Here is a 21,585-nt window from a genome sequence, read left to right on the forward strand (position 1 = left end):
CAGCAATGTCCTGCAATAACCCTCTCTTGTGATTTTCTTTGTTATTTCCCTACTCATGCCTCTAGGGTCAGGGTAGATTTTTCCATCCCATGTCCTCTCTGTCGTCACACAGGGTGACTTGTGCTGTGTACACTTACTCGTAATAGCTGGGACACTGGTCCATACAGGTAGGAAATAGGATCCATCTGCCTTCCTTGTCCACAGCCAAGATACAGGCCTGTAGCGAGGAAGAGGCATTTTGTTTGTATTATTGGAGCTGGCCAATTTGTCCACCATTTGTCCCTTGTCGTCTTTCCAGGCCATTACTGCCAGTGAGTTAGTGTATGACGATGGTGCATCCCATACAAACTTCCACCACACAGGTTGTGTGCACTTGACTTCACCTGGGTCTTTGGAGAACTGCTTGTTGTCCACATGGCCATAAATCTCCTCCAGCATGGTTAATTGCCTCAGATACTGGGTGCTGCTATCCATGATGGTCCACTTGCGTGGGTGGCATATCTTCCTTGAAGGAATAGCTTTCCTTCATACCTGACAGGAGTCACTTCCAGAGGCTGAGGACTTGTGCCCCTTTTCCAGTCACTTTGTTAATGCCCGTTTCTGTAGAATGGGATGCCAGCTGTTTGACTTCTCTACCCTCTAATTCCAGGTTACTGGGCCTGTTATTCCAGCACTGGAGCAGCCAGGCGATGCCCTTGCCTGGATGATGGCTGAAATCTTTTTGCTAACTCAACGATAGGGATCAGATAATTAACTATGTCTTTTATGCATTCTGCCTCTTCTCTCACCTCTTCTCTTGATTGCCCTGCTTCATCCCTCACTGCATGAGCTCACCTCCACACATTTCTCCGTACATAGAGCTGGGGCTGATACAGGCACGAGTTGGTTCAGCCACAGTGCCTGTCACTGGGGTTGGGGTAGCCCCTGTGCTCGTCATTTTGCCATCACATCCAGAGGCCTTTTTTTTTTTTCCTTCAAGGGTACTGTACAGTACTGAACATGGCTCGGTAGGCCTGGGCCAGGCCACAGCATGTTGCCGTGGGTTTTGTCTCTGGAATTGCCAGAGTTGCAGCATAGCTCTTCCAAATATTTAACTGGTCTTTCCAGATTTTGATTTTTCCAGATTTCAGGGCTGAAGTTCCAAAGCACTGTAGGTGCCCAACTGTCCTAGGCACTTGCCCATACTGTCTGCCACATCCTGCCACTTACCACTATCAAGCCTCAGGGCAGAGCTCTGGGTGGCATTCTGAAGTAATTGTTGATCCTTAAACAAGACCTTGAACATGTTCAGAAGACACAGCAATAGGAATGCTGGTTTGAGCATTCCAGGGATATTCCAAGGTACTATTTTAATTGGCCTAGAGGAGAAAGGGAAGATGAAGGGAGGTACCAGTCTCCCCCATGGATTGGGTCTCTGAGGAGAAGAGGTAAAAGTTGTAATTATTAGTAGTTTCCTATAGATGGCTCCCAAAGTATGGAGATGTGGGCAGTGCTAAGTACAAATACCAGATCAGTTTCACATGTGGCAATTCTGTCATATTATGAGAGTGTTCGAGTACAACAACATAACCTTAGCCCAGTTCCCATGGGTGATAAACAGCGCAGGGGGCAATATATACAAGTAAAGTATTATATAACGCAACTTTATGAACAAGGACACCAACTTTGAGAGCAAATACATCACCACTGTGACCAGTGACTAATATAATGAGTACTTATAACAAATTTATTCTGATATGTTCTAGTCAGATTTGTCATTATCTCAGCCCGTCGTGCCCTGTGTTGGGCATCAAAAATTACTGTCATGGTTTAACCCCATCCAGCAACTGTGCCACACAGCTGCTCACTCACTACCCTGACCCAGTCAGATGGAGGAGAGAATCAGAAGAATGAAAGTGAGAAAACCTGTGGGTTGTGATAAAGGCCGTTAATGGGACAGAAAATTGAGAAAATTATAATAATAAAATAATTAAAAACAAGTGAGGCATAATGCAGTTGCTCATCACTCACTGACCAATGCCCAGCCAGTTCCCAAGCAGTAGTCCTAGCCATCTTTCCTCCCAGTTTATATATTAAGCATGATGTCATGTGGTATGGAATATCCCTTTGGCTAGTTTAGGCCAGCTGTCCCGGCTATATCCCTCACGACTTCTTGTGCCCCTCCCGCCTTCTCCCTGGCAGGGTATGAGAGCTGTCAAGTTTTTGACTTAGTATAGCTAACAGTACTTAGCAACAGCTAAAAACCTCTGTGTGTTATCAACATTATTCTCATACTGTATCCAAACCACAACTCTGACCCAGTTACAGGGAAGACAATTAACTCTATCCCAGCTCTAGTCAGGACAGCTCTGGCCTTTATGACAGTCATTAAGTAAATATTTCTGCCTGTCAAACATAAATCTAAATTGAAAAGAGCATGCTTTTCACTTGAAGTAGCTGCCTGTTTCCCCTTTATGATATAGTAGAAAATAATGAATATCTATACGTGAGCAAGAACTATTTGTCAATTTTTAAGTAGATCTTAGGAAAAAATCTGCAGTTGGGGTTGTTTGTCTTCTAAACACAAACACAAGTTTATGCACAGATGATTTTAAAGCTCTTTCATATATGGCTGATCTAATAACTGTGTAGCTGGGGCAGAAAGGATATTTATCATGAATTCTTCTTGCATGTCAGAGGTCATGGCTTCTGCCTTCATTCCTCTATAGCTCAAGAGGCTAGATGTCTTTGGTTTCCTGAGCCTGAATTGTTGCCTGTGTATGAGATAAGGACCTCACATAGGTTTTAACTGAAAGCATTAGAGAAAAATACAGGTTGGACCTTCAGAGAAGTAAGCCTTGGGTTAGATTTTTGCTCCAGGATGTCAGCTTTTATTAGAGACTTGTTGCCCTAATGTCTCTTGGGAATGACTTGGCTATTGATGTAAGACTAGAGATGAACAGTGTGTACAAGATAGGTAGTTGGAGCCTCTGCTTTGGTAGTGTATTGCTCAGATCCAGCTTCTTCATTGCCAGAGAAGGGCAAAGGCCAGTAATTTCTTTCTATAAAGTAATTTCTCCTCTGTAAAGTCATTCCAAAAGCCTTTGAGCCTTGGTGACTATTGCTCCTGCCAGGCAATAGATTTTTTTAAAATTGTGATTATTATTTTTTTCCCAACCTTTTCCAGGGTTGGAAAGACTACAAGGAGAAAAGAATCCTAGGGTTTTGGTTTTGATCTGAGTAAATATGGTGTTTTAAAGAATGGTCTGTGGAGCACAGACAAGGCCTTCTTGGAGAACATTTCCAATAAATTTTTGGGAATTACAGTAGACGTGGTCTTCCTGATTTTGAACGTTTCAGCTAATAATTTTATGTGGGCTAAACATTTTCGCCACCAGGAATTTTATAAGTGTGGAGGAGAAAAGGCCAAGCTGTCTTCCAACGCTGTTATGGGAGGGATAGAGAAAGTAGAGCTGTGTTCTTCTAGGAGATGTGTGATGAAAGCCTAGGAGGCAAAGGAGACAAGTTGATGGCCAGACTTACTGATAGCAGGTCAATCTCTGCATCCTTTATTTGCAGCATTAAATGGGATAATTAGAATATTAAGAACATAATCTTTAACAGTGTTGTTTTCTTTTTTCCATTTTGTTTATGAGTTGTAAAAAGTGAAACTACTTACAAAGCAAATTAAAAAAAAAAGGTGTGACACCTGCCTTTGGTGGTTGTTTTTTTGTGTGTTTTATTTTACAGATATAAAACACAATACTGAGCTCACAGACCTTTGCAATTATGTAGATTTTGATCTTTTTCCTCACTCAGTCACATTATTTCTTCCACATTTTTGATTTTAAGAATATAAGGACATACATAACACAATTAAAGGAATTTCATAGAAGGTATGAAGTATTGGGGGTTACCTGTCATTTTGGCAGCATTTCAGTCCTGTATGACAGTTTTACTAGTAAGAATGTTTTGTGTGCTGTAAAAATAGTTTTATATTGTGTGTAATTTGTGAATAAGTGATTGTGAGATGGTTAGAATCCTTTCACAAGTCTCCTTTACTGATGTTAGTTGCACAGTTAAACTGTGTGGAACTTGTTCAGCTCTTAACTGAGAGCAGTGGTTGCTGAGAATTTTGGTTTCTGATGGAATGTTGCACTGCCTTGCTTACTCTCTGACACAGATTAATTTTGTTTGTTTTCAAAGCAAAATCAGATGTTTTGAGAGAAGGGGTTGTGAAAAGGTTTGACTACTTATCTCAGTGATGGATACACTTTGTGTGTCCTTTCCACTAATTCATAGTGTTGCAAAAAACTGATGAGCAAGCTGTTGGGATCCTCAGCACTGCGTGGAGAACACTGTAGCAGAGAGGTAATGTCAAGTTTGGTTTATCTGTGTGTAGTCCTCTGTATATTCATATGTGTTCAGATGAGGGAAATGGCAGAAGTAAGGATTAATTAATCTCTTCCTGGCCTGGCAACAAATTCTTAAACTAGAAGTAGATTATCATGTCTGTAGACTTAGAGGGTACTGCTGTGTCTGCTGTGACTGCTCAGGACCAGTTATGGCAGAATTTTTGCCAATTCTTTTTGGACAAAATTTGTGATAATTTTCGTATCTAAGGATTCCATAGGGTGATGACTTTTAGCATGGTCTGAAGTTGTGGTATCTGAATTTCTGAGATCTGCGGATTAAAGTATGTATTCTCTGCTGACTTTGTAAAGGACAAGGTAGTTTTTCCGGTCTATGTTGGACACCCGAGCCTAGTACAGGAGAGGAAATCAGAAGTCTTCTAAAGCTTCAATGTAGATTATTTGTGTTTTACCTGTGAGCTTGCTCTCTGGATACTGAAGAACTTCTGACTTTCTGTGGATTATTTACTTCCCTTAGCTCATATCTCTTTTAATTGAATAAATTTTAACGTCCAAATCTTTGAATTTAAAATCCCGTGTAAACACAGGAAAGTCTTTGAGGGATGGCTGAGAGTTGAGGTTGTTTAGCCTGGAGAAGCCTGGGGAGATCTTACAGAGGCCTGTAAGTACCTAAAGATAGCATACATGAAGGCTGGAGAGGGACTATTGGCTGAGTGCAGTTGATAAGACAAGGGTAGTAGTGGCTTCAAACTGTAAGAAGATAGGTCTGGATTAGAGATAAGAAAGAAATTCCTTACTGCGAGGGTGAGCCACTGGAAAATGTTGCCCAGAGAAGCTGTGCATGCCCCATCCCTGGAAGTGTTCAAGGCCAGATTTGGATGGAACTTAGTGCAGTCTGGTCTAGTGGAGGGTTTCCCTGCCATGGCGAGGGGGGGTTGGAAGAAGATGATCAAAGTTTTTTCGAGCCCAAAACAATCTATGATTCTATAGTAAATATTGAAATGTTGTTTTATGAAAGGCTAAGTATAATTTGTTAAAAGATTGCTGGGAGAGGTTTTCTTGTATTTAAGTGGGAATTACAGCCTTGGTTCTTTTGGCAGATGGTCTATGTTTCCCTATAGTCACTTTTGCCATGCCTTACCAGGAATACAGAAGTAGCATGGTACATGCAAAGCTAGCGAGACCAGTCTCTTCTTATTTATGAACATGAATTGGTTTTCTTCATGCCACAGTAAAACTGGAAAGAAAATATGAGTGATATAGTTATTGGTTTTCCATCATAAATTAGTCTCTGCAGAGGATGACAAAATCAGCAGGGCTGCAAAGGTATGTGAACTACTCTGCCTTCGTATGGAGATTGTTTAATTTTGGTGAAGTAGCTCTTCAAAAAAGCACTCCAACAAAAAAATCCTAAAAATGCAAACAGGTTTGTAAATTCACACTTCATTCATGTCATATATTAATTATTTTTTCCCTCCAGTATAGTTGTTAACTTTGCATGTGTGCATGCTTTGTCATTTGTTTTACAAAGAAGCAGCACAGGAAGAGGATAACAAAGCTTATATGGAATGGTGGTTTTATAAATAAGACTTCTTTTCTCTGTTTTCCAGATTCAATACTGCATAAACATGGGTGCATTTTTGGATAAACCAAAAACTGAAAAACATAATGCTCATGGTGCAGGGAATGGCTTGCGTTACGGCCTCAGCAGTATGCAGGGGTGGAGAGTGGAAATGGAAGATGCTCACACAGCTGTTGTAGGTATTCCCCATGGCTTAGAGGACTGGTCCTTTTTTGCTGTCTATGATGGTCACGCAGGATCTCGTGTTGCAAATTACTGCTCCACACACTTACTAGAACACATCACTAACAATGAAGACTTTAGGGCGACAGAAAAACCTGGATCTGCTCTTGAACCTTCAGTGGAAAATGTCAAGAGTGGAATCAGAACTGGCTTTTTGAAAATTGATGAGTATATGCGCAATTTTGCAGACCTCAGAAATGGCATGGACAGAAGTGGCTCAACAGCAGTGGGAGTTATGATTTCACCTGAGCATATATACTTTATCAACTGTGGTGATTCACGTGCTGTTCTCTATAGGAATGGACAAGTCTGTTTTTCAACACAGGATCACAAACCTTGCAACCCGAGGGAGAAGGAGCGAATCCAGAATGCAGGAGGCAGTGTAATGATTCAGCGTGTTAATGGTTCATTGGCAGTTTCTCGAGCTCTGGGGGACTATGACTATAAATGTGTTGATGGTAAAGGCCCTACAGAACAACTTGTTTCTCCAGAGCCTGAGGTGTGTGAAATTTTAAGGGCAGAAGAAGATGAGTTTATCATCCTGGCTTGTGATGGAATCTGGGATGTAATGAGCAATGAAGAGCTCTGTGAATTTGTAAAGTCTAGACTTGAAGTATCAGATGACCTGGAAACGGTGTGCAATTGGGTAGTGGACACTTGTTTACATAAGGTATGTAACTGTTTTCTCCAAACAGCTGTTCTAAAATTATTATGGGTAGTGTTGACAGCTGTTTCTGGCCTACTGTTTCCCTTCTCTAACTTCTTATCCTCAAAGTTCTGTGCCCATTTGACTGTATATCCTAGCTGAAGAATATATACCTCGCTCTATATGCTTGGAAAGGTGATAGTAATTGCAAAAATAAAGGCTACAAAAATAAAGGTTTTTTTCCCCAAGTGATGCTTGCATATAGTTCCAGCTCTCAACTTTGATTCTAAATACAAAATTTGTAAAATTAATCTATTTTGAGTGAGGTACTTTGTAGGTTTTTTTTTTGTTTGTTTTTTGAAGTTGGGTGGTCTTTGTCTCCTTGATTGGGTAGCTGAGTAGTATTTGTCTCCTCCAAGGTGTTGTTTGTCTGTCACCTGTGCCCTCAGCTCATTGTAGCTTAGATGGAGTAACACCACCTTTGCATCTGAGCTTGCTTCCACTCCTCAAATTTAGTTTGGAGCAATTAGTGGCTGGTCTACATATGTTAAATAGGTAACCATTTTCCTGAAAAGTGCGACTCCTGCTAGTACAAACTGAGTTCCTTTGTTAGGCTACAGACTAAACATGCAATTTTGAGGAAAATACTAAAATTCAGAATTGCAATTCTAAAGGGTAAGTTGTGTGTTTTTTCCAGAAATAGGGTTGTATTCCAGCATATGCCATACAGTGTATGATGGGTTTAAATACTGTTTGAATTGGTTTAAATTGCTTTGCTGACCAAGTACTCAACCAGCCTTGTTAAAGGATGGTCACTCTGGGATACTTCCAGTAAACTGAGCATTGACCACATGCTTGTTTTCCAAAGTCAGATCCTGGATCTCTGTGACAATATTAGAATGTTGTATTATGTCTTCAGGCTGTGGATTGTATCACATAATATTAAGTGATAGGTGGCTTCATATGCTTGGTAGAAAAAGGAATGTAGGCTAACTCCTAAGCAGTATTTCTGAAAGAATTCATTCTAATGTCAAATTTTTAATTGGTTCAGGAGAAGGATTTGTTGTGATAGATGATTGGAACTATGCAGTAGCTTGGGTTTACACAGCAACAGTGTGCAGTGACTGATGGCACTTAATATTCTCCACAAAAAAATGTGAAGTTAAGATTTGATTTTCAAACCAGTAGTTTAAATTATGATTCTGATAGATCTCCTTGTAAGAGACTTAGAATTGTGGGTTTAAATTCGGCTGTGAATTATAATTTTGAAAATTAAATATAAGCAGGAAAATGGTATCAGAGTATACTAGTAAAGAACTGGCTTTAAAATTAGTATCTAAAAAAGCCATAGCACACGATAGTCTGTAAGTTTAGCTTGGCCATACAAAACATTTATATTTTATACTTGCTTCAAGGTGCTGTGTGACACAGGTGCAGTCTGATAAACAGACTTGTAGTGCATATAATGGCTTACATGAATGCCCTGCAACTAAAAACAAATCAGCTGCTTGAGCTAAGCTATTCTAATAGTAGAGGGGAGTATTGTGCATTTCATTTTGCAACAGGAGTTGTTTTTCTGTTTGGCTTAAGGTAACATTACACAACTATCTAATTTCTGACCTGTTTTTAAGTGGTTGACATGTAGATAAATCCATTAGTTATTTAGACTTCAATACTAAGAATATACAGTCAAAATCAGTCCAATTAATTCTAGTGAATGGTGTAGTTGGACACTGAGAGGTTCTTATTGATGAAAATACAGGATTTTTAGAGGTTTTGGTTTTTTTCCAGGTTTATCTGTAGTACTGTATTTGGAAAAAATACATGATTAGAGTAGAAAGATGAAGAAGAAGACTAACGATACTAACTTCTCTTTCTTTTTTGTCACATAGGGGAGTCGTGATAACATGAGTATTGTATTAGTTTGTTTTTCAAATGCTCCTAAGGTCTCAGAGGAGGCAGTGAAAAAAGATGCAGAGTTGGATAAGTACTTGGAATCACGGGTTGAAGGTAAGAAATCTACTTAGTTCACTAGATAGTGAACAAATCACAGTTCAATTGTGATGGTGAGCACAATAATGTCATAACTGTCTTGAGCATGGAAACAAAAGCCATCAAAGACATTATGCCACTTCATGTTGGGTTAAATTCAGGCCTGGTTGTAACTCTGAACTTTTGTAAGTCTAGAAGAATGTTTTAGGCCGTGTGCTTACTTTATCCTGGTATTCTGCAAACATTTTCTTAATGTGAGCTTAAGTTGCATTGTTTCTTCCCTTTTTTCGCGCAAGTTTTAGACAGAAAGAAAAAGCTGTACTGGGTTTTTATATCAGTGTCCCAGTAATGCAGATAGTTGATGTAGCCACCCTAAATTTTAACGTCTAAGTATGACAATCTTCAGGTACGAGTTCTCTTTGAACACACAGTTGTTATGCGTGGTGTCTTTTCCTCTTGTTTAAATGAAATTTAGATTGAAATGGGTTCTATATTTGTAATTAATGTTGAGATTAGAGAGGCCAGTGGTCACTTCAAATGCTAACTGTGGGCCTGTTTCTTGGAATTTGGCTTACATCCCAGACTTCCTAGATGACACTAGTTAAGATAAATACCTGTTATCTTCTGTGTCAGAGTAGAGTACATGAGCTGTTAATAGGCTCTGGGAGAGAGCCAGGAGCAGTTGTCTTCACTGGCAGCAGTCAGGTGTGCACAGTGGTTAAGGTTAGTATTCGCAGCTTCTTGGTGGCTGCTCTGTTAGCAAACAGGTGAAAAATATATAGAATTGCAGTGGATTTTATTGCTTTTATAAATGAATGTTAAGATTAACAGAAAAACTGTCAAGTAACTTGTGATTAGAGTATCTGGATTAACTAATCTATTAACTGATTATTTTTAGCTCTGTTATCACATTTAACTAAATAATGCATACACCAAAAATAATAGATGAGAGTTTGTAGTCAAACTGATGTGGAGTCATTCTAAATACAACTCGAAAGGATTGTTTAGCTTAAGTGCTTCAGAGAAATGAATTGCTCCAAATCTTGAACTTAATGTTGCTTCAGCTCTTGATTTTTATTTTTTTTCCCTGCTTGAGTTCCTTCTGTGTTTTGCTAATTGGACAAGAGTTCAAGGCCTTTAAAAGGCAAGTATTTAGCAAGAAATAACAGTTAGCATATTTGAGAAATTCTGACAAGGAGTGGAGAAAGTAAATGAAACAGACTTCAGGAGACCTTGAGATATCAGATTTTTAACGAATTTTTGCATTCGTAAATTCTATGAAATGTCATTTTGCCACAGTCTCCTTAATTAAAAGGAAAAAAAAAAGTTGTGAGACTACAGTTTACCTTACACATATGCCTTGAATATTATTAGTTCAGAAAGGATAAAAGCCGTAGCAAAATGTCTCAAACTACTTAGCAGCATGAGGAAAATTTAGAAATACGTTGGAATTTTTAAAAACAGTATCTGATTTAAAGGTTTAAGTAGTGAGTAGGAATAGTTTTGACTTTAAAAAAACCCATGGGGGCAAGAGTATCATCTCAAGTGTTGGAGTTGGTAAAAGTTTTGGAAGGTGGAGTTTCCTTTTGGTTAAGACAACTGCCTTAATCAGTTTTGTATTCATCTTTTAACTTAGTGTAGAAAATAGAGCATAAAAAAAGAGTTGTGCCTGAAAGTTTTAAACTGTCTTTGACTCTCAAAACATAAAGCCTGGTAGATATGTTGTGACACTGATAATATGGATTTGTTTAAAATACCTTTCTAGAGGCTGACTGTTCCTTTCAAAAAGCAGATAATGGTGTTTGAACACAAATTAACAAGAACAACATTTTAAGAAATTGTTAATGAGTTAACAGCTCACAAGTTACATGCACTTGGCTGATAGCCAGTAAGTTATATTTATACCCGTAGTAAAAGCATCTTGAAAAATATAAGATAGTCTTGGAACTACCAAGCTGCAAAGATGCATGTTGGCAAATATGTAAACTGAGTTCTCATGGATACCCTCCTTTTTCACTAAGTGACTAATATAAATCAAGGCAACATTAGACATTGGGACTTCTGAAGCAATTTTAGTTTGATCACTGGTGTTTGTTCTTAATGGATACACACTGTTCTGTTTCTGTTCTCTTGTGGACCTTAATTTTCAGACTGGCTGTACGAACCCATCAAACCTTTTAGGCAACAGCGTTTTTTTTCACTACTCTACTTGGGCATTTTACAACTCTGGCTCAGGGAGAAAAGCAATGTTTAAAGCATGCTGTTAGATTTTAAGAAAATTTTTAAAAAAAGTTGAAAAGCAGTTTAATACTTGCACATGTAACATTTGTACTGTCTTTGTACATTTGTAAGTGGAATGCTGAGATTTTGTATGTTTGTATAATTAGTTGAGTTAGTAGTTTTCCCTTAAGATCTTTCCATAGTTCTTAAAAAAGAATTATTGTCTTAATACCAAGAGATTTATTTTAACAGATTGATTAAAAAGCAAAGTCAGCAAGTCATTGTTTACAAAGATTTCCAGTGGAAGAACTATATATCAATGCTTTGTTGCTAGTTTGGGTTTTGAGGTTGACAGAATGTGGATAACTGCATTCCAAAGCTGCCACTTGTGGAGTATACTGACATACTTAATGAGGTTAAGCTTGTGCCTGAGTCATTTATGACTCTGAGCACAGCCCTGCTTCTGGTGTGAGTCATTTCACTGGTCCATCTCCAAAGCACAATCACAGAATTACAGACTAGTTTGAGTTGGAAGGGACCTTAAAGATTGTCTAGTTCCAACGCCACTGCCATGGACAGGGCACCTTCCACTGGTTTTTTGGGCAGTAGTGTGAGGTTATGCTAGGTCACTCCTTTCTTCCTGCCCCTTGCAAATAGTACTTTCTGTTCTCTGTTTTTCAGAGATCTAAAGTTTTGTCCCACAAAGAGAAAACTAGGCACAGAAGTCAATTTAGTTCTCTGATATGTTTTAGTTTATTTGAAAGGTGTATCAGAATTGCAGTTAATAACAGAAAAAAACACGAACTCCACAAAACCCAAAAAAACCACTAACCCCACAAATCATAAGTAGGGGCACATGATCTGTGTAGGCTTAAACAGTCTTACTGGTAAATACTCAGTTAATCCCCTGAATTGGATGATGCATTTTAGATATGTGGAGTGTATACCATATATAAAACTGATTTGTCATAATCTGATAGCTGGGCATGAAAGGAGGTGCTGGAACATGAAGAACTTGTAATGCTGTCTGGATGGGGACCTGCATTATATAAAATTGAAGTAAAATGTTACCTGAATTTTCAGAATGCCTATCTGTGAGTAAAGTGTTAGGCTTTTAGTGACAAATATTTTAGAGGTCAAGTAGTAGACTTTGTAGAGGACTTTGATGAATATACATATATAATAATATCAGGAATTATTCTTTGTCTGATTTATGTTAGCACTGCAAAGCTAACTGTAGAAGACAGAATAACATCACTGAGATTAAGGTGAAAACTTTGTAAATGCCCATAAATTTATTTCTTGAAACATTTGGTTTCTTTGGTGGCCTTTGTCAAGCACATCCTCAGTGTGTACCTGCTAACTGATGTGTAATCACAATGGGTCGTGCTTGCTCATTTGCTTTGTTCTTGATTTTCTATTAGGAAGCTTTTTCATTTTTTTTTTTAAAGATAGAGGACAGGTTCTGGATAAAATTACTCACTCTAATACCAGGAAAAGAAAAAGATAATGATAAGTTCATCCAGTATTCTTGATTTGCCATCTTCTAGAAATGGAGAGAAAATGCTCATGGTTCAGGTCAGCATTCCCTAAGAAGTTACTATGCAGTATAAATGTATATGTTTCTAGTACCAAGAAACATACAGCAATCTTTAGCTGTTATTGCTTTCATTACTTTATAAGGAGGTATAAAACCCTTATGCTTGCAATAAATATTTAGAAATTGCTTGCTTTTGTAGGTTTTCTTATTATTAATTCTTGGTATTTATCTACTTTTCCTATGTACAGAACCAGATGTGCTCTTGGTATAAAAAGTATATATTCATAAGAAACATTTCCTGTCAAATGTATCTCAGCAAAATTATACTATAGCAGTACAATTACTTCTAACTAAGTAGAACTGTACAAAAGGATATAATTTATAAGAGGAGCTGTGGCTAATTTGTGTATGTGTGGAAGAAGTGATCCAAATCCTAAGATTCAAGCATACTTACTCAGCTATCATTTCCTTTGCTAGCCATGATTCATCCTTAATGGATGGATGATAATACACATCAAGTTTCATGGAACAGTCTTTAATTTTAATCATTTCTAGTAGTAGAGTATATATCTTATTCTTTGCAAAGATTGTATGGTGTTGGCTTAATATTGAGACTTAGAAGCGTAATAGTGCCTTATTTATTACAAGTTAATATAATTATTCTGCAAGTGATTGCTCTGAGGGGCTACAGATCTGTCTCATGCAAAGTGGGGTGAGTACTTTGCCAAGCACTGTTGATCTTGGTAGTCCTAAGAGGAGCCTGAATATCACTTGCTTCCTAGATAAGAGATAGACATCAAGAAAGGCTTAAATACTAGCAAACTTGGGATGAAGAATTTGAGGTAGGTAGAAGGGTTTGAGGTAGGTAGGTGGTGTTCTTTTCTTTTAACTTAAGAAACTCATAAACTGCAAGCTCCAAGTCAGTAATCCAGAATATAATCAATTGTAAGAAAAATAAATTATTTGTTTCTTACCTTGGCATATTAGCCAAGATACAGAACGACTGAAGATACTTGAGAGGATTAATTCTTAATTCTACTTAAAGAGAATTTATCTAGAATAGTGTCTACAGGAAATAGCTCTCTGTTCCTTACTTGAGTTAATTTTCAGGAAAAATATCCTCTCTTAAAAATCGAAGACTTGTGCATACAGCTCCAAACCTTTTTATGCCATGGTACTGGTTAAATGAGTAGAGGCTGATGACTGGAAGCTGGTAGCATTACACTCACCACTGTGTGAGTGTATACACAGATATTACACATTTATCTTAACAGCAACCCTGATGAAAGAGAATATGTGAAGATTTACTTCAGTTCAGGCAGTTTTTTTCCAAACTAGAAGAATTTACTAGCACTGGGCTTGACTTGTGTTGTATGTCAGCTTTGAAAATGGAATATAATTTTAAATTATTATTAAAATAAGTATTTTGAATTTTTCCTCATCAGTTCCATATTCTGTTTTGGCCACTTGAGTGCTAATATTACCTATCCATTATATATCCTTGATTGCATGGTGGTCAGAGTTTTTATGCACTGGAAATTTGGTCCTTTGAGGGTACAAGGTGTTACTCAGGACGGAGCGTGACAGAATCCTAGGGAAGCACTGGCTTTATGGCATGGAAAGTTTTTCACTGCAAGGGGAAGCTAACTGAAACAGTCTTCCAACTGCTATCCTTTTCAGAGAGAACAGGCTGCTATCTCCAGAGTATTTCATTCATTTGGCAGTATGCTTCTGAATTTCTCTTAGAGAGCCTTGGTGCATACTGGAAAGACAGACTATGAATTTAAGCTTTGTTCCATCATGCAAAGACTGTTAACCTAAAATGTAGAGTTTGTTTTCCTGTTTACATATAACTTTTTCATAATGTCTCTGTTAAAAAGTGATAATATCTTATATTTCAGTGTCTTAGCCAATGGGTGGTATTAATTCAGGATTTCTTGTGTTTTTAAATTAGAAATTATGGAAAAATCGGGTGAAGAAGGAATGCCTGACCTTGCTCATGTTATTCGTATTTTAACTGCAGAGAATATCCCTAATTTACCGCCAGGAGGTGGTTTAGCTGGCAAGTGAGTACAGTCCTTGAATTTCTTGAACTGCTGAATTCACTGACACTCTTTCATTTAAATGTTTTAAGGTTTTCTTATTGTAATAGCTATTCTCAAATATAGTTTTTTATATTTGAAGCTAGCCTACCTTTTGCAGTGTATAAAGATTTATGTCCCTGTTCCCATTCCAGAATGGTAAAGAGGAAACACACAATCAATCTGGTACATAACATACTAATTTATTGTTTCTATATGGCCATTTCAAAAAATAAAAATATATGTATTCGTTTCTTTTAATGCTTTACATTTGTTAAGAGCTATTAAACAAAGTGAATATCAAAATACCAGGAGATGAGTTTTCGTCATATCATGTTTTCCCAACCACTTAATGTCCCTTATAAGTTTGGAGCAGTACTTATTTGCTCACAGCAAGCGTTCTCTTAAGAAAATTGATTTTATTTGTTTAATCTGAAACTGAAGGGTAGATAACCGAGAATACTGAACTAGAATATGTATCTTGAAACTTAACAGGAATAAACTTTCAGAAATTACATTGGTTTTCTGGGAAGCCCAATGGTGATGCTCTAGCAATCTCTAACTGAAGGATTTTAATGAAAATAATTTAGGTTTGCATAAACAATTGTTAATCTGGAATTCCCCAGACAGTAGGACTTGTTCCCTGGCATAGAGCATGTTGTTTCTGGAATATTTGTATTTTACAAAATATGAAGTCCTGTCCTCTGAGCATTTGTGCGTGTGTACATCTATTTTCATTGCATGTACTTGTTAATCATAGCTAAGAGTGCTCATCATTCTAGCCTTGAAGTATCTGTACATTGTGAGCCTTTGTCTCCACTTGTGTGCATTCCAGGCATTCAGAGAAATTTTGGTGTGCCTGTTCTTCTTGGTGCCTCCCAACTGCTGTGTTTTGTTGTTTTGCTCATGAATAACTACATCATATACTGTTGTCCTATTCTGGACCCTTGGCATATAAGTTCTGTTTTAATTTGTTGTGATTCAGGTTACATTTTTCATGGACTTGGTTCAGAATTTGCATTTTGGTGCCTTTCTCTTCATCTTGACTTCTAATGTCCCCTGACTTCAAGGGTGTACCTGCAGTTTCTTTCAAGAGAATATTATACAGTATTAAGTAACTTGTTCTTGGCCTCCAAAGCTGGGACAAAGACAGGCAGTGATGTATGTAAGTTCATTTTTATTTGCAGGAAATTAATGGAAGTCCTGGAAAAAATACTGCTGCACAACCCAAATCCACGTACTTAAAATCTTTGTCCTAACAAGAGAATATTCTTTTTCTTGAAGTCATCATCCCAGGATGTTACCAGGTCATGAAGAAGTTACATTTTGTCCTTGTGTTTGAACTCCAAGACCTGGCTCAAACAGGTTGCAAAAAGATCTTGTCTGTGGCTGTCATCCGCAGTTTTAGCACCAGTTAAAGTTGCTCCCAATTTTTAGTCAGTCTGAGCTGCAGAAAAGCAATACAGTGTTACTGTATGTTTGCAAAGCTTAGGAACCCCTTAAGTAGCTCCATTTATATTGGCACTGTATAATTTCTTCCTTCAAGCTTCTCACTTATGTAGAAGCCCCTGCTTGCCCACTCTTTGAGATAGGAGATGTACAGGTGTCAACTCTGTGGTCAGCTGATGGTGCTGTTTTATCCTATAAAATCTTATTTTCCAAAGACTCTTTTCTGGCTTGAGTCCAATCCCTGTGTGATTTCAAACACTGCCTCAAGAATGGAGGTTTGTTGCTGAAGTAAACACAAGTCCTGAGCTACTCTGGCACTTAGGCTTTAGTAATTCCACTCAATGTCTTGCTCCTGAGTTTTCCCATTAAAGAAAAGCATGGAGAAATACACTGGTGAAAGAAAGCAAAGTGAATGTAAAAGATTGGATAATTCCCAAGATGGAGCTGACTTTCATGCCCATTTACACCCACTGCAGTGGCTACCTCCTGCCTCTGTGGCAGTCTTGCTTGGACTGTCCAGGCATTTTCCGTTGCATTGGAGGTGCCTTTGCTTTATGTAGTACAGCCATTTAGTCAGAATTGTGCCATTCCTCTGTCACTAAATGTGGAACTAAATGGAGAGAACCCTTTCCTCTATCATCAGCAAAAAGATTCAGTTTCTTTTCTCTAGCAAGACCTTCCATCAATTCCAATGGATGCCATACTACCTCAGATACACAGCCTTTCCAGATTTCTTAAATGTGTTCAGAAGGAACCTTATCAAACTTGTAGAAAGTTCTGTTGCATTGAGATGCATGTGTGTTTGATACATTTGCTGCTGATATGACATCTGATGCCTTTGTGCTCTTTAGAAGAGTCAGCAGTTGGTTCCTCTCATTCTGTAAGAAACAATTTTTAGAGATCTTGGTCGCTTCCAGACTTGAGTCTTAGTCCATGTAGTAGTTCTTTTTTGTTGAAGTTGTCAATAACTTTGATTGTATTTATTATTGCTGTCTGAATGTTTCCCAGTTTTAATTTTGATTTGAAGATGTGAGTACATAACCTTTTTTGCAACAGAAGTCTGTTTATATGATGGGTTTTATTTTTTGTGACGTTCTTTGTGCTTGTTTTGACTGCCTGTGAAAGTGTGTCCTTAAATGGCACTGCAGCAAAAAAAGTCTAGCTAGTGGCTTTTGTGTTTTAATTTCTCCCGTGTGAATAGACAACAGAAAATATATGTCAAGGGTTGTATACCCTGCACACCACACATCAAAATTTTGTAGGCAAGTTGTAACCTGTGTATATGTAATAAAGATGGGGAAAAACTGAACTGTCCTCAAGTTCCACATATAGAAATAAGGCAAGAAAACCAGCAAACTTGAAGAATTTTTTATAACAAGCAAAATATAGGTTTAAATGTTATTCTTGATGAAATCTGAGTATGCAGCTCTAAAAAGAGGTAGACCATGGAGAGTGTAAGGTAAGAAAATGGTTTTGTTTTGCTCAGTCTTTAGAAATCTTGACTAGTTGCTAAATCTCCAAATTCTTATTGAAGGTGAGTAAAGAAACTGAGTGGGTTTCATCTTTTTAAAAGGCAGATTAAAAGAAAAAGACCTTTTAACACTTCAAAATGCCTATTCTGTTCAAACTTTTCTCAGTGTTTTGAAATCCTTTGTTTTGCTTATTTTTTTTTAAACTTCTCTTTTTAGGCGTAATATTATTGAAAATGTGTATACTAGGCTGAATCCACACAGAGACAATGAGGGGGTAAGTGCCCATTTTGATTGCTACACCTCTTTGTTAATGTGAACATCAAAGTTGTCATGCATTAGGCAAAAGTGTTCATCACTAGGAATAAAGTATTAGAAATACAAATACATATTGTAACATACTGCTAGTTTTTAACCTTGCTTTGGATGGATTTGATATAGAAGTTCTTCCTCTAAACGACAGAAAACTGACACCCGATTCTGAAAGACTTTTTAAACATCCAAATGACTACCACTTTCTCAGTCCTGTGAGGCAACAGTGCAGGGTTTTCTAAACTACAGATTATAATTGTAGAAAATTAGTAGTCAGCAAATTACTTAACTGTTATGTCTGCTGTCCGGAAATGTAGTACAAGAGGGGGACAAACACACTTCCTGTTGTCTTCTCTAAGAAGGCCTTGGTACACTGAACATAAAATATTACAGGACTAATATTGACTATTTTCATAGCATTTACACTATCTTTTCATGTCACATCTCTACTGGTCTAAGGAAAAGTAATTTTAGATTACTTCAGTTATGATTTCTAGAATGGCTCACATTCTTCTCCCCATTTCCTATGAAGTTGAATTTTAAATAGTATGTTGAAATATGGTTTATTTTGCCTCTAAACCTGATTATTAAGTAGTTCTTAATATTAGTGTAATAACTGGTGTTTCTATCAATTGTGGTTAAATTTGTTTAAAAACTGTGGGAAAAGTGAAGAATTGGTAAAAAACATCAGTGCTTGTACACGTTGTCATTTCCTGTACAGTTTGTGAACTGTTTTGTGAAAATACCATTCTTATTCTAGTAAATCCTTTGTAATATGTTTTTCTTCTGAGATGGCTACAAGTCCCTCAGTCAGGTAGTTATTACAGTGAATGGTGTTGCACTTAAAATACCTTGAAATTATCAGTTGTGCACCTTGAGACAGTAAATATGCAGTCTCACCACAATTGTTACTGTGTCTTTCCCATTGTCCTCTTCTCTTAACTGCCTATATTTGATTTATTATCTTCAGTTAGAGAACTTGTGTGGGTGGAAGGGTCCACTATTCTATTAGCATACAAATGGAGAAGAAATCTCTTAATTTCTTAATTTTTTACAATTTTTGTTCCTTTGTCTAGTTTGAAAGTGATAGGATATACTTTTTTCATTTCACTTTTAAGAAATTCTGCAACAGTACCCTAAACCAAGATACACAAATTTTTCCTCTTTTCAGGCTTCTTTAGTCCTTCAGGAAACTGCACCTCTATCTGCTTGCTACTACTTTTTGTATTTAGCCAGAACTTCTCCTGCCTTTTCATGAAAAGTTACTGGTATATGTGGCTTATTTAAAAACTAAATAAAAATTTAAACAGTATATGTTTTCCAAATTAATTGATCTTTTAAGGAAAACAACTGAAAGTTTGTCTAATAGTTACATTTTAGGAATGTTATATGCCATAGTTGCATTTATGATGCACCTGTTCTGAGTCTAGATTTACTTCTCAATAGCCCTGCAAGTTTACTGAAAGTCCTAATATTCAGTAAGCATCCATTTGTCTATTGGCTCCTTTCAGGAAATGTTTGTGCATCATCCATTTTAAATTAATGAAATGAGGTAGCTAACCTAAATATGCATTTTGCTCATAAAAGAATATATACCATTAACAGCTTTCACCTTTCTTGCCATTAAAATCCCTGAGTAGTTGGTTTGGCTTTTAATTTTGTTTCTCTAAAAAGAGATGTGAACAGTAGGCTGCAGTCTGCTTCCTAAATTTTTCTTATGTTGCTATAGAAGTGCAAATCTCAAATATGTGTTTTAAATAGAGTGGTTTAAATTCTAGTTTGATCTTGTGATAGCATGTAATTTGCCAGTCAGCACCTTTGTTCTTTTCACCCTAAGTGATATTGGCCCAGAGCAGTTTGAGAGGATGAACTCCCCCTTGGTCAAGGATACAATTCCTGCTTGCATCTTCCCAGCAAGTTATCTTAATGTCCTTGAAGCAGATGAATCTAGTGGGCCTCATCTCTGCAACAATGAAAACATGGCTTCCTTGCTGGTCTTACTCAGTTTCAGGAGTATGTTGTGATCTTGTAGCTTTCTGAACTGCATACTGTAGTGTCCAGAGATGTAAAGGGAAGGAAGCTGTTCAGTTATTCAACATCAGACTCTTCAGAATGTCTACACACAGTATTGCTACACATCTCACATTTAGGCAAGAAGCAAACATACAGTATATCCCAATGATGATATTGCCAAGTGAGATTGAAATCTGACCAGTGATGCTCCTGTTTAAACTAGTATGAGGCAAGAACAGATGTTCATATGACAAATTAGGTGCTAGAGACATGGATGCTGAGTCTGCAGATCATAAAGGTACACTTGACTTGCACCTGAGCATCCTTCCCCGTGTGTAGTTAACAGTGCACCCATGTCTGCTGAGAGTGGGTGTTGTGCAGAGTACTTCTGTTACTGACTGGAAACTCTGCCTATGGCAGTCATCATCCATCTTATGACTGCATATAAGGCTAGAGCAATTCTTATCATTGCAAAATAATAATGTGGGTAGTTGCTGAAATATTAATGCAAATAACTAAACCCCCCCCCCCCCCAAACCACACAAACAACAACTCAAACAATCAGATTAACTTTTGCAATTGAGAATATGGCTTCCTTCTAAACTCTACGTTTTAGCATCCAACAATATTAAAATAGTTACTGTGAGTTCCTGTGAACTAGATCATATTAGCTTTGCAAGTTAGTTCTTAGTATATAAACTAAAACCTTGGCTATATCTCTTTCTAAGTTAACTTTATTTTACTCAGCATTGTAAACATTTCAGGTAGTATTACACTTTTTTTTTTCTTATTTTTTTGGAGATATCATGCAGAGCAAGAGTCTTACTACTAGCAATATTCAGAGATCACTAGTCTGGCTTGAGGCTATAGCACTCTTAAGTTTTTTCTGCTAGGAATCTTAGCAGATTGCAAGTATTTTTTGAAACCAAGGCTGGAGAGAGCTCTGCACTGCGGTCACAGTGAACAACTTTACCATTGTTTGAGCAGAGACTTCTGCTATAAGTGTGGTGGCTTGTGCCTTGGCAAATACGAGTGAAAGCAATGAAATCTGTTATGTATTGGGGCCTAATGATTTCAGATGTATAAAAGGAATTTAGAAGAATGTATTCATGCTAGCACTGTGATGATACCACTGAAGAGTTGTTCTACTTCCTGTGTTAAAGTACTGTTCTTTCTCTGTGACTCTACTTCTGTGACCATTTTAATTTTTTGATGTGTTCCTAAAACTAGGAGATTACTACCCAATTAGACTACTTCACTGTATGTATATGTCCTTAAACAAAGGAACAATATTAGAATTACAGTGGCTGTGTTAATAGTTCCAGTAGAATTTGCTTAAAGCTGCCTTTGAGCATCTTACTTGAAATCAATCATGTTTCTCTCTTGTTTTTGCTAATAATACACTCTGGCAGTTGGCTGAACCAAAGCATATGCCATGAAGGGCTGCTACACATAAAAAAAAATGTAAATAGACACAACTCTTACACCATTCTCACAACATGGTAAATCCTATCTTAAATACATAGCAGCCCTTTTCATACACATAATTTCATAGCAAAAAACTTGTGTAAAGATAGTGAATGCTCATGTTGAATATAGCTAGCACAAATTTATTATTGATTTTATGGTCAGTAGCACTTCAGTTGAATTGGAATGTGAAGACATGCTATCTTGCACAATAACACAAGTTTTCAGGGACCTCTTCTA

At 37.3% G+C, this 21,585-nt stretch overlaps 1 protein-coding gene across 5 annotated transcripts in view; it reads left to right on the forward strand.

Annotated features, from left to right (window-relative positions):
* The window catches only part of PPM1B (protein phosphatase, Mg2+/Mn2+ dependent 1B), a 59,870-nt gene that overhangs the window by 32,600 nt on the left and 5,685 nt on the right, over positions 1–21,585 (forward strand). For all 5 annotated transcript variants that reach the window (XM_088161253.1, XM_088161251.1, XM_088161252.1 and 2 more), the window contains exons 3-6: positions 5,963–6,826; positions 8,695–8,812; positions 14,509–14,620; positions 17,773–17,830. In XM_088161253.1, coding sequence (XP_088017379.1) covers positions 5,981–6,826; positions 8,695–8,812; positions 14,509–14,620; positions 17,773–17,830 — 1,134 coding nt within the window. In that variant the 5' untranslated portion in view covers positions 5,963–5,980. The remainder of the gene's footprint in view (positions 1–5,962; positions 6,827–8,694; positions 8,813–14,508; positions 14,621–17,772; positions 17,831–21,585) is intronic.

This window comes from Sturnus vulgaris, chromosome 3, assembly GCF_052056855.1.
Source record: "Sturnus vulgaris isolate bStuVul1 chromosome 3, bStuVul1.hap1, whole genome shotgun sequence".
Taxonomy (NCBI): Eukaryota; Metazoa; Chordata; class Aves; order Passeriformes; family Sturnidae; genus Sturnus; species Sturnus vulgaris.